The sequence below is a fragment of the Symphodus melops genome, assembly GCF_947650265.1.
Source record: "Symphodus melops genome assembly, chromosome: 3".
Classification (NCBI taxonomy): Eukaryota; Metazoa; Chordata; class Actinopteri; order Labriformes; family Labridae; genus Symphodus; species Symphodus melops.
This window is the reverse complement of record NC_136693.1, coordinates 5,291,060-5,305,265: the sequence shown is the minus strand read 5'-3', so window position 1 is coordinate 5,305,265 and position 14,206 is coordinate 5,291,060. Positions and strand designations below refer to the sequence as shown.

The window sequence follows — 14,206 nt, the reverse complement described above, 5'->3', positions numbered from 1 at the left end:
TGAAATGATTTTTTGTGGTTGCATAAGCTAAAATTCCAACAGGCAAACAGCTCTAAATAATTTGCCAGCCTGTTGGAGAGATATTCTCATTTCTTATACTCGTACTGCTGCTCTGTGCACGCTGTAGTTGTCCATGCTGCCCGTTTTGTCATTTAGCTGAGATATTCATAAGAGACTCATATTCCAGCTTTAAACAAGAGAGAGCCAGCCAGACGTCTCCCTCTTTACGGCCGCACGGAGACAAGGAAGCAGCTCAGTGCACTTTGTGTATCTGACTGAGCGTGCAAGTCAATTTACATCCTTGTTTCACATCGCAGCGACTCATGGATGCGTTTAGCATGTGGCCCCAACTATAAAGCTTCCGTTTTAATGCAGATTCATTTCATCATGTTGTTCATCATGTCTCCTCTGTGCAGTCAAAACCTCCTTCTTTCCCCTCTGTGTGTTTGTATATGCCGAGGACATCAAAGACGATGTCACCCCAGGGTGCCACCACACACTTACTGTGTGTGTCTAAGAATCTGGGCTGTCTGTGTGTGTGTGTGTGTGTGTGTGTGTGTGTGTGTGTGTGTGTGTGTGTGTGTGTGTGTGTGTGTGTGTGTGTGTGTGTGTGTGTGGTGGATTTGTCGGGTCAGGGGATAACCTTGATGAATAGCAGTTAGGTGTTTTGCTTTGTGGCGTCATGTATGTTAATGGACCTTATAGACACATGATAAGGTTCCTCCTGCATCATTCAGTCCTGTGTGCATGTTTCATGAAAGTGACAGCAGATTGTGTCAAGTACGTCAGCGGGATAAGCTACACACTGTATAAATGGGACACATTTATGCTATGCAGAACAATATGGGTCATGTATAAAGAGCCATTCAGTTTGGCAAACTGTTTTAACGTTAGTAGAGACAACAGTGCCCTGTGTCACGTTGCTCGGTCCTGAATCAGCTAAACACTGCTTTGTTTGTTGGTGTCTCAATAAAAGTAATATGTGACAAAAGTGCAATGGAAACAGCCATTCAGAAGTGAATGAATAATAAATGTCACTTAAACATCCACTAAAGCTTCAACTCGACTGCAGAGAGACGAGGAAAAGCAGCCGATGAAAACAGCAGATCAGTGCAGAGCGGTGAGGAGACTGTGACCTTCCTCAAATGCAGTGAATCTCAACATGCAGGGAGGGGGCAGGGACCACATGGGAATTTGATTGAATATGATTTGGTTCAGGTCAATAAAAAAAAAAAACAAAAAAAAAAAAACAATAGTCTTGGCACTATGATGCTACACAGTCTATCCTGCTAACCTGAATCCCTTTTTGAATCTATTACAACTCAACCTGACTTTTATTTTGTTTCTCCAGTATTATTCAAGATCGACAAAAACATAGACGTTTACATGAGGCAGAGACAGATAATTCTCAGTTTACTGCTTTTATTTTTGGAAAGGAGTACATTCAACACACAGAATCCCTCATCTTTAGAAGTGGTTTCATGTTTGACTCAGGCTTTCTTAGACATCATCTTGTTGAGCTTCTTTCATGCAGCAACAACAGCTGTGGAAATGTACATTGTTTTCAATTTTCCTTGCCTATCATCTTCATCCCTGAACGGTGACAACTATGTATTTGCCAGTATGATGTTGTTCATCGATAGGCAGGATGAAATAAAAAAGAAATATAGGGGTCAGTCCACTTGCTTGTTGGCCTGTACAGTATGTACAGTCATTATCAGTCATTTCTGTGAATGCAGTTTATGCTCTTGATAAAATCTTAAAAGATTCTCTGACAAACTTTTGTTTGTGATAGTTATCCTTGATCTTCTCCTTCACCGACATGTGTCTATTGGCTTCTAAAACTGTCCTTTTTTTCTCTCTCTGCAATTTAAGACGCAGCTCAGTGACAAAGTGTTGGCAGCCTCTTTCATATTTCATTACATTTTTTTTCATTTATTTCAAACATATTTTAAAAAGTAAAATAAAACCCTAACCCACAAAGCAAACAATCAGAGCAGACTGTCTGTAGTGACCCGAGTTTTTTTTTTTTCACACTGACAATCTTCAGGAGTGTCAGTGTGAAAGAGGCTACTATGAATCCTGTGAAACACACAAACACTTAGCCTATGAATGGAGGGTGGCAGGGCAAAATGTCAAAAAGACGCAGTAGAGGACACTGTGTGAAGCTTAAAACATATCTCAACAATATGATGCCAGTTTTAGTCTTTATATAAATGCAATGTGTATTTGGATGAATTTTAAGTATCAACTAATGAGTGGAAAAATTCTGAAGAGCAGAAAACAGCAAGAAGAAGCTTTATTATGTGCACAAGTTCAAACATATGTAAACATCAACCCCCATGAACCAGTCGATTGCAGTGAATATGTCCTGCTTCATTCACACATTCGCTCACCCTTCTTGCAGAAATATCATAACGAGGCAGGCAGGAGAAATTTTCGGGTTCAAATTAGCCGATTTTTATTCACATGTGAATCTCAACCAAACAAATTTAGAAAATTTTCAGGAGTGCTGGGCATGCATGAAACGTTCATAAGAAACCTTTTCCAACTCTACATTCTTTCGGCACTTGAGGTCAGTATCATGTCAGTCGTCATTGCTGTTATAAAAGAGCAGCTGGCCTGTGCATGAAGCTGGCCTTGTTTTGTTTTAAAAGAGGACTTTATTACTGCATCAATGCTGCACACATTTATTGTTTTTATTTGATCTACTTTTCAATCCTATAGCCTTTAGATCAATAACAAAATCTATTTTTAGATTTAGGAAGAAAACCTCAGCCTGGATACTCTTTACAATACTGTCAGCCTGTCAGTCAGTAACATTCACTCTACAGGGCCATTGCCTTCGTGCTCTGACAAAAAACACGCTAGAGACCAAACAGAAATCCATTAAATACTTGATGCAGCCACAAACAGAGTCAATACCTTTGCATCTTTGAAATGCCCCAGTGGATTCATAAAGCTGCTGACCTGAATGGCTCACAGCTTGTGGAGAGAGTGTAGTTATTTTGAGTGAATGTCAGCTGCAGTGTGCACTTCACAGCACATATGGACGGAGACATGCTGTAGGTGAGTTGTCTTTAGTATGGAAATCTGAGCAGAGTGCAACGACGTGGATAGAAAATGACCCAAGTCAGGGTCCGGTGGGAGAGAAGGAACATGACTGAAGCAGAGAGTGCCAGAACCACCTCTGCATGTGGAATTAGTTCCAGTCAGGAGAAAGAGAGAGAGGAGGAGAAGGAGGACTTGCACTTGCTGCACTAGCGCAAGCTTCTCAGCACTGGTATGTGAACAGCACACCAGGTTGTGTTTGCGTCAGTGTGTGAACGCATAATGTGTGTATGTGTATGTTCATGTGTAAGCGATATACTGGTAAGTGGTAGGGCATGATTGGTGTGCGCACATGGGAGGAAAGAGCTGCCAAACACTGATTGGTTCTTCTCCCTCGTAGGGTGTGGCCAGAATATGAATGACTGCTCCTGGCTTTCGCGCTGCCAGGTTTTGGGGACAGTTAGCGAGGAGGGATGGGGTGTTTGAGATTGTTCGTGTGGAGCTTGTGAGAGAAGAGAGGAAAGAAAAGGGGAGGAGGAGGGGGGAACAGGGAGAGAAAGAGAACAGGAGCTTGTGGAGAGAGAGAGAGAGAGAGAGAGAGAGAGAGAGAGAGAGAGAGAGAGAGAGAGAGAGAGAGAGAGAGAGAGAGAGAGAGAGGAGCTGGAGGCTGCGAGGCTGGACTACCCGCTCAAACACTGCAGTCTTTCTTTGGCTTCTCTGAGGAAACTCGTCTTTCTCTTCTCCTGCCTGTCTCTGCTTCCTTTTTTTTTTGCCTCTCTTGGACATGATCCCACTGGACACCTGGCTTTCTTTGCCACCGTAGAGAAAAGGAAAGGAATGCTGTGTGGAGAAAAGGGAGAGTCGAGAAGAGAGGACACCCGCGCACACTTTGCCTCACTGATGAGTCTCTGGAAATTAATTAAAAGCCGCTGGCAGAAAGGGGGGAGTGCACAGAGGGGCTCAGAGTGAGGAGCAGGACGACAATAAGAGGGCGAGCTGATAGATGTGTGAGGAAAGAGGCTGAGACACTTTTTCAGAAGCAAAAAGGACAAGTTAGGGAAGAGAAGCGAGGGTTATCCAAAGAACGCTCTGCTCTCACGCCTTATTCATCCTTTCACTGTTCTTTTAATCCGTCTATCCTCATTCATAACTCCATCCTTCCCTTTCGTTGCTTTTTTTTTTTGTTAAGTTCTGTCCGTGCTTTCTTTTTTTCCCTCATGTCAGCAAAAGCACACCGGCCACATGCTGAACAATCAGCCGACACTTAGACCACAGCGTAGCAATTTTCATTCTAATCGGACGTTACTTAGTAAGAAGGAGTTGATTGGCTGAAGCAGGGGTGCTGTTCGCTCCCGGCTCAGGGCACCTGCTCAGGAATTTCTCATGAGATGAGGTAGGACGTCTCTGGATCATTTTTAGCAACCCAAAGCAGCTGGAGCGGTCGAGACGAAGCCCTCCAGTATTTTACCTGATTGAACTGTTAAGAGATGAAACTGCACAGCAGCTTATCTCTTCCAGAGTGACGCCTGTGTTTGAGCCATCAGAGGGATGTGCAGATGTGTGTGCGTGTTGGGATTATGCCCTAAATACACAGCGATACATGTGCTGCAGCTGGATTATGCGAAGTCTCCTGCTCAATATAGTCGTACTGTAGGATTAGAAGGAACTCAGATCAAGTGAATAGCAGCACATTATGTACAACAGATTAAGAGTGATCTCGCTTAATTAAATCAGCCTCCCTAGGGAGTGATAGGGGTCATCATTATTTTGAGCTGAAGTCAATTTAGGTTGAAATATCTTCAAAAGATCTCCCTCAACTCTTAATGGAATAACTTTCGGCCCCTCGTTGTGGACTTTTTGCAAACCTGAAGTACTCAGAGTGACTATCAAAGACTTTTTAAGACTCGTTCCGCTTCCATAATGAGACGCTCAAGCACAGACGAGACTCCATACCGGCGCAGTCCGTCTCTGGACAGCAAACCTGAAACTCCGCCATTCACTTCTGGGTTTCACCGCTTCAGTGGGGAGTTTGAGTACAAGCGGCCACCATTTGCGTTTGGCTTCCACACGACAAAGGGTCCACAGACGTCCAAGGGGCGCTATTCACAGGGGAAGAAGTATGTGGTGTTTTACCTGGACCTCTCCTTCATATTCCTCCTAGAACTTCGGCGCTGCAGGATGGCCGAGGGTTGCATGATGGCCCTTCGATACGGAATGGTCTTCTTCAACCTCCTCTTCTGGGTGAGTCCATGATCTTAAATTAGTCCATCTTCAATTGTTTTGTTTTTGTTGGCAGAAAATGTTGCTTTGCTTTCTTGACTTTTTCCCCTCTCTGTTACTCATATTGCTCTTCTCTGGTTTGGAGGATGCTGTGATCCGTGTGTATGTGTGCAGCCAGAGTGGTGTGAGAGAAGTGAGAAGGGGGGAGTATGAGAAAAAGACAGTTCATGCATTTAGATCATGTGCACTGTGTGGGTGAGCCAGCTTATTCTGTTCCCTATACTATACAAGTGTGGGCGTACTCTGCTTCTTCCGTGCAAAGCTTTGGGATATTTGGAACTTGCATTGTGTGTAAACTAGCTAATCACAGCGTTACCATCGTGCTACAATTCTTCACCTTACCTTCGCAGGTATCCCCTACCCTGCACTCTGCAGGTAGGGGATACCTGCACAACAAACACCCCCTCGGCTCATCAAAGCATCTGCTGTCAATCTTCTTTATCTGCCTGATGGTATCTGTGTGCCGTGGGAACCTTTGATTCTCAGTGACGATCTGCTTCTGTCAATCCCGCTCAGATAGCCTCACAACAGATCATTATCATTTGCAGTGTGAGGCCTGTCATGATCCACAGCCAGGTGTCACATTAAAAGAGCTCCATCTCTAAATCTTTTGCAGTTTTTTCGTTTTTTCAAGCAGACTCTTTTTGTACAATACAATCCACGTTTTTCCAGGGCTTTGGGAGGGGATGCTGGCCACTTTGGTTACCTTGCTGGGATTTTTTGATTTGTCTTACTTGTGTTCGTACTAGTAATGGAATGAGGTGAGGCCTTGAACTATGAAATGCAATCTAGGTGCAGAGATGCAATCTCCCTCTGGGAATGAGTGACCTCTTCACCTCCACATCTTCTGTCAGCAATAAAACGTCAAAGAGGGGTGTTGGTGTTTCTTATTAGGGAACTGTGTGTAGATGTCAGTGTGTGTTGCCTCTGGGGGTAAATAATGACCACATGACCACTAAAGACCTTGTCCTCTTAAGCAGCAAATCCTGTTATGATCCTCCAGCTAAACAACAGACGAGCTCGTCCAATGTAGCACCCGTCTTCAAAAATGAAAGTTGCAGTAGCAACTGATTGCAAATGTCAAACCTCAGTGTTTCACCGTTTCAGGAGCAATTTACAAGCTGTTTCATGTCGATCCAACCTAGATTCTTCACATCTCATTCAAAATTTAGACTTCTAAGCGGGTAACTTTGCAGGTGCTGAACATGACCTCAATATTCTGTCAACAGCAGAGGAGGCGGGACAGTTTCTCCGAACCCCGACAGTCAACATAGATTACATGAACAGCGGGCCAATCAAAATATGTTTGATTTGAGCTGTAGTTTCACTTCCACCGTTGAACAGCAAATGAGGGTTCACATCCTGCAGGGAAAAGAGGAGCACAGCAGGGGAGCTCATTAACAACAGCTCTCTCATATATAGATTACTTACATCAGTGAGATTCCAAAGTCCACACGCTCACTAAGTTCTGACTGAGTTACCGAGGAGGGGATCTCCTCTAAAAAAGCACTTCTTTAATCATTTAAAAAAAAAAAAGGAAATATCATGGCCGTATAGAGGAATGTAAAGAGAAGCTTCTGAAATATGCAGGGGAATAAAAAGAATTCATTATGAGACTTGGTGAAGAAGAGAGTTGATACAAGTTTTTGGAGTCTTGCAGTTTGACTTTGGTAAATTCTGTGTAAATTTACCTGATCCCTAAAACTGAGACTCAAATAGAGGCCCTGCATGTGACAAATAGGCCAGACTGGAAGCATGGTCATTTTCACATTTTTGCAGTTAGGCTCAAGTTAACATTAAGGAGCTCCTTTACCGCATGTCAATCCCCACTCTCTTTCTGTCTCAATCCTCTGTTCTATCTCTCCAAGAAAGCAAAAAAAACTTTAATAAAAAATATATATATATATACACACACACACATATACTGTACATACAGACTTGTTTATGACACTTGGTTTTCCAGAAAAAAAATTATTCAGAACCTTCAGGGTGTAAAATGTAAAAACCTTCTAAATCATGGTGTGTACTGAAGTAAGATTAGATAGCTATATATATATACTTTATAGATGTACTGTATTTATCTCAAGCTGGGAAATTGTGGGACTGTCCAATCTTTTATGATAAGGAAAGACAGCTCTCTGTAACACATGAATTGAAAGTGTCCTTCCGGCAGAGGTGATAGAAAAAGGAGTTGAATAACCCTGCCATTACACAGAATGTCTACAATGACAGAAAGTGTCATGGAGAGAACTTCAGAGAGGAAATAAAATAAAGACAGCAGAACACTGACTTTTTAAAATTCAGATGATCTCTGTGAACGTCAAAGTGAAAAACAAATAAAGCATAGCAACTAGCGGCAGATTTTATAAATAAGAGAATTTCAACAATAATGTGTGAAAAACAATTTACAACATATTGTGTGCACGGAAAAAAACACACCAGGAAGGCAGCGCCATTGCAACAAAAAATGTATCTAAAGCAGCGTCAGCTTGTTAGCCAAGAGCTCTTGATGTACAAAGTCAACATATTGCAAATACACATTGACAGCTACATTAATAGGTGAAAAATTACTTTCACACTGAGTTATATTCGTTAATTTCCAGTGTTGATTAACAGAAATAATGTAGACGTGTCAAACAGAACTGTTGAAGGTACACCATGTGAATGAAGGTATAGATTCCACATGCTGTGTGAGAAGACAGCTGCAACATGACAGGCTATACATGTCTGCCTGTAAATGTGCTGTACAAGATGCCTTTAATACTTAATGCCAGTGGGCTTCAAAGGGGACTCTGAAGGTTTGTATCTTTGCTGAGCTGCGGTCAGCTCATGTTTCACAGCAGTAAGGACTAAAGTGACAACCAAGAGTTATGAAATAAAAAACATCACATCTTCTGGAGGTAACAGAGTTCAGCTTTAAACCTCTTGCTTGCACTATGAGCTGCTCTTGAAGTAAAATGTTGCACAGTTTACTTTTTTGTTTTCTAATATTATTGTTATCATTTGAATGCTTTATAGGGTTAGATTCAATTTTCTATTAGAAATGTGTTTTATTTGTGTTAAGCTCATGTCAAGGGTTTTACATTTTTCTTCGACTTTGATTTTGTATCCAACAGCATCCTAAATATCATACAAAACCATCCCTACAGCCAGACCTACTTTTCTGCTGTCCATCTTTGTATTCAGAAGGCCTATATTAAATATATATGTAGAAATAAAACAGTAATCATTTTTTCTCTGATTGGCTCTGATTACTTGAATCCCACCACAAATTCAGTTTTTCCCTAAGCTAACATTTTACCCACAGATGGATACTAAACAGTATGAAACTGCAGAAAATAAGTCAAGAGTCCTTGTGGATTGAGAGGTGCCTGGCTTTGTTTTCCTCTCAGTTTGATATAACACCGCTCCTTCGTTGTGGGCAGCAAACTGCCAATCAGACATGCTGAGCAACCCGGAGAGCTGGAGGAGTCGGAGGAGAATCAAATAGTGGTGGAAGAGATCAGGAGGCTTTTTGTAACTGAGACTGGTGAAAAAAGACCAAAGGGAGAAGGTGTGAAACTTTGACCTTCTCTGGGTTTTCTTTTAAATTTTCTGGATTAAACTGGGGATCTTGTATTATGGGGATTTGAGAGACCACAGAGCTTTTGTTGTGGCAACCAGCGCCTTAAAGTGCACAGATATGTGCAGGTATGCACAGATATGTCTTGACAACATGTGGTTACTTTTGTTGTGCAGAGGATGAGTTTTCCGCTTCCCCTCTCCCTCTTTAACTTGATGTTTTATTCAATCAATACCAAGAGTTATGAGGTGCATAAAACAAACAACCAATTGAACTAGAGAAATTGATGTTGTATGGTTTACTCTTGTTTTTCTGGTTTTGTTCATGACAGATGTTTTTTAATGGTTGAAAATCATAACTATACCCTACAGGTGCCAAGCTTCATATTTTGGTACATAATGCAAAAATAAATTAAGCTATGCACAATGTATATTTGATTGTATAAATTGTGCAGCTTAATGCATTTTACATACTTGATATACTCGTATATTGTTCATATTAGGTGGTTGTTGTGGAGCCGGTCATCTCTCATTTAAAAGTTTGTGGGTTCGATTCCAAGCTCCTGCAGCGACACGCTAAAGTGGGGTTAACACTGAACTCCTTACTACTCTGACAGCTGGGTGTGAATGTGTATGAACAGATTAGATCAAATACTGATGGACACCTTAGCAGAGCCTGCAGTCAATCTGTGATTGGGTGACTGTGACGTGGTTTAAAGAGCACTGAGGCTCAAGTCCACTTTACCATTTTTATCACAGTGGAAGTTTATTCACTTCAACTCTGTCTGTTTATGCTGCAACAATAATAATTTACAGAAATATTGCTCCGCCATCCACTTCTTATTGGCTACTGATTAACATTTCACTCACTTCATCTTTTGCTCACTGTCACACAAAGTGGCCGATTCATTTCAAACCTCCCTCTTGGGGAGTTTTGGCATCCCTGCAAAATACCATTTGGCAAATATCTAAAAATGTCTGAATTCCTACAATATACAGCAGCATATTGCTGGAGAGTGAATTGAACCTCACGTTGGGGTTCGTGAGTAGAAATTGGGTGAAAATGCTCACGTTAAAGTGGTTTCAGTCTGCAGACAGGCTCATGTCACAGCAGCCAGAATTGTCAGGACTTTAAGCGACAGACTGCCTGCTCATGTTGGTGTCAATGACTCATTTTCTCTCAAGGCGACTAAGACAGGTCAGGGAGTCAAACTGTGACAGGTTTGTGAGATCACTCGTCATGATTGAGGTCAGAGCTGCAAGTCTGAAGACACAGAACGAGCTGTGGATGATGGGAACAAGTGCGGATGCTGCTGATGATAAGTCCTAAAACTTGTCACTCAGGTTTGTCTGCAAATGGACATCAAGTTAAACAATGTAAAAAACCTCCCTAAACAATCAAATCCTTTTTTATAAAATGCTAAAGTTTATTGTTCCCATCTGTCACTTTTATTGTTTGCTGTTACTTTTAATGACAGGAAGACTCATTGTTTCATCGTTCTTTTGTGTGTGTTTCCAGCTGTCTCCTTTAATAAAAAGTATTCAGTTGTTCCTCTGTTTTAGGAGTTGATTGGTTTAAACTTAGTTTATATGTCCCCAAGCATCCACGTTATGCTCCCCACTGCAGACACTTGTCACCTCTGTTTATATTGCATGAGGTGTTCTTGCAGTGTTGACAGCCAAGACAAGGCTTCCGGTAATAGCTTGAGAAGAGACGATGACGAGAGAGAATAAAGCACTAATTATGCATCAGTCTCTAAGTTAGATGAACAAACAAACATTAACTGCATAGGATCTGCAGTCTTTCAGTGCAGCAGTAGTGTTTACAAAATCAGACCATCTGATGTTGATGAAGGCCCTCTGTACACCTAGTGTTATTTTGTAAGCACAAGAGTCTTTTTTCAGTTGTTTTCAATGGGTAGAAAGCAACTGATTGGAAAAAAAAGAAAAGCGCAGTCCCCAGCGTTTTTTTCTCTCGAGTGCTTTGCCTTTTTTCATGTCCGCTTGGAGCTCTCAAGTTGGAAATCTACGACAGCAACACTCTGCCGACTACTGATTGTGTCTTGTAACCACACCCTCTTTGCTCTGTGCCTGTACCGGTAAATAACAATCTCAAATATAAAACATTCAAAAGTAACGGAGCGGCCGTTGTCGACAGACTGTTGTCACGGGAACAGGGCGGAAGTGTCGCTTTTCTTTTCAGCACACAAATGCTTCATGCAAAAACTCCCGAGCACAGCCAGCGCTTTTCTGCCCAGAAAAAACGCTATAGGTGGACACAGGGTCTACCAGTTTAATTTGAGTAACCCAGCCACTTAAATGATGAAAATAACCACCTGAAGTGACTGGTTTATCATGCCTTAAGAAAAGATCAATACAAGGTATAAACAAGGTATTACAGTAGTCATTATAAATCTTGTATTTTGTCATGTCTGTAAAATGTGGGACAAAGTCACCACTCTGCCTTAATTCAGACCTTGTTTTTTCACAACATTTAAAGGTGCATGAACTTTCAGATCGTCATGGAAACCAGCCTCTTTCCAAGCACCGCATGGAAAGGAATCCCAAGGTTCACTTTTGTCTGCGTATTTGTATGTGCTCAGATACTACAGTTCACACACTTGTGCTAATAGAGTCAACAGCAGCCAACACATCTCACTCAGAGTGTAATCCAATGACTCTTCACTCACTCAGGTCTACAGTCATTTACTTTTTAAAGCCATTACAGTAAGTGTGTGAGTAAGCTCAGCACTGTGACCTCGTACATCCACGCCTCTGTGTGAGAGCAGCACGAGCTTCGCAGCTTTCCAGACAATGCATCAAAAAATAGAATAAGAGTGAGACGGGTTTCCGCGCTTCGGGACAAATACTGATTATCCCTGAAATGTGGCAGCAATGACTTCACCATAAAATCACAATGAGTAACTGAAGAAAAACATGCAATAATGCACAACAGTAATCGTCTTCACAGTAACCACCCCAGAGCTGTAAAAAGGCGCCCACAGCTAAAGAATACCAAAATAAGACATCTCATTTACAGCCACTTCTAATTAATCTTGTTAACATAGATGTGGCTTTTCCGCACTACAGGGGTGTAGGAGAAGGGGGAAAATATAATAAGAAAGGGGGAGACTTAGACATAAAAAAGAAGCCATATGAAAGAGACTGTGCAGAGACGAAAGATGACGTGTCCTCTGAAGTTGTGTTTACTTGTCATAGTAATGTAGGTCAGAGCCCAGCGGAGGAACCACAGGTTGCTGGAGTTGTGAATGGGTTGCTTCTGTCTCCGCTGATTTAGCCCGATCAATAGAATTCGTCTCTGTGCTGATTTGAGATCTGTCAGCCCCGTCCCGCACGTCCTCCTGCCGCCACATGGCCCATCGATTCGCAGCGTGATTCTGGGACGTGCACAGCATGACAGACCCGATAATGGCCGTGCAGTTTGCATTTGCTGACTTTGCCATGTTTGTGCACACCGCTCGCAGGCAACAGTGTCACACAACCACGCTCAATAGTGAGGAAACTTTTGAAGACTTCCTTTTTTCCTCTGTGTATAGATAGATAGATAGATAGATAGATACTTTATTGATCCCGAGGGAAATTCAATCATTATCTCCAGGGATAAATATATTATTGAGTCTAAATTTCAGCTGCTTTATCAGTCAAGTAAGTGCAGTAAAATAATCTTGGGATATTAAGTTTATGCTGGAAAAATTTGAATATCTGCAACTGAATTCACCAGAAACACAAAGTTTATACAGACAGATTTAGCTGAAAATACAGCCTTTTAAAACTCTCTGCTCCGCTGTTTTTCTTGGCTCAGAAAGAAGCTTAGGTGAAGCTCTTCTTTCTTTATCGTTGCTGCCAGTCTAATGCTCAAACCCCTTTGATGCCACTCTTCAGCTTTTACAGACATCAGATATTGGTATTGCCATAACATAGACCTACTTGAGGCCCTCTTCAAGCTATTTAAAATCCATGTTTACAGACAGCCACTTTGTCAATGAAGTCATGACTATATTTGTTCTACTCCAGATAATTATCACTGAGCTGGAAACAGCCCAATTTTCTTATGTTATTGGCACTTGATCCTCTTAAGCTCTATAAGTTGAAAACACATTCTTTAGCCACAAAATAAAGTTCTCCACTTTTCCACAGAATACATGTTACTATACATGTGTCACTTTCCTCTGCACTGCCACGATGTGTAAGGGTGTATTCACATCTACCGTTTATTTAGCCTGAAACAAACTAAAACCCTGGTGTGGACCTTTAGGGCAGATGAATGAAAGCAAACCTTCGAACTTGCGTGCACACCAAACACCAAATACCAAATAAAGCAAAGTCAAGTTAAAGTCAAACAAATATACAAATAGAACAAAAACTTTTATACGTTTATACGTACTAATCATAGGTCATTGAATTTCTGTAAAGCTTTAGCTTCCATGATGACCACAGTGCATTAAAGAGGTTGATATAAGTGCAGTCAGCCCAGAAGCACTTGAGATCTGCTTTTTTTCTAACAACGATTACTCCCTCTGGATTCTCAACAGCATTATGGTCTCAATAAGTAGTTTCTAGTCTTCTTCAATATGATGCTCATTTTGTAAATGATGATCCCATTTAAAGACAAATATAGGATGAAGCAGGCTATACTGTGGATATCTTCTGACTGACACGATGGAACAAAAATATTAAAATGTGTCCAAAAATGGTCACTTCAGGCTCCAAAGAACCAAAATAACGACTGAATGCCTGACTAGACTAGTCTACGATATTGTGGGGAAAAAAAGGTCACTGCTGCACTTCTTTTACACAGTCAACTACAAAAAACAATGTCATACTAAGAGGAAGAAATGTCAGTCTCTAATGTCATTATCGGGCTAATTTGCACAAAACATTACGTTTGTAGTGCAAATCATTGGGGCTTTGGTAATTTCGGTCCCTGCACTGACCAAATTATTGAAATTGATCGAGTTGCTAAGATGCCAATTCTCTTCATGAGTGGTGCCAAGGTGTCCTTGAGCAAGTCACCTAAACCCCACCTGCCCATGACGTCCCCTCTATGGAGCCAATCTGGCATCCCTTCATTAATACATATTATGTCTGTGATGGGCATGTTTTTCAATCACAGAGTGTATTGGTTGGTTGAAGTTTTTTTAATCTTTACACTGAGCCAAGCAAGCTGTTTCAGTCTTTATGCTAAGCTAACTTGCTGCTACATGTATCTTCACATTACCACACAGACATAAAAGCTGCATCAATCTTCAGATCTTACTCTCAACATGAAAGCAAATAAGTCTATTTCCCAAAT

General features: G+C 41.4%; 1 protein-coding gene across 2 annotated transcripts in view; it reads left to right on the top strand.

Moving 5' to 3' along the window:
• Positions 1-14,206, top strand: part of tspan4a (tetraspanin 4a) — a 130,301-nt gene that overhangs the window by 23,952 nt on the left and 92,143 nt on the right. The window contains exon 2 of one of the 2 annotated variants that reach the window (XM_079338970.1): positions 5,213-5,292. In XM_079338970.1, coding sequence (XP_079195096.1) covers positions 5,230-5,292 — 63 coding nt within the window. In that variant the 5' untranslated portion in view covers positions 5,213-5,229. Of the gene's footprint in view, positions 1-3,699; positions 5,293-14,206 lie in introns of those variants that run through there. The other variant, XM_079338969.1, reaches the window with a different exon arrangement.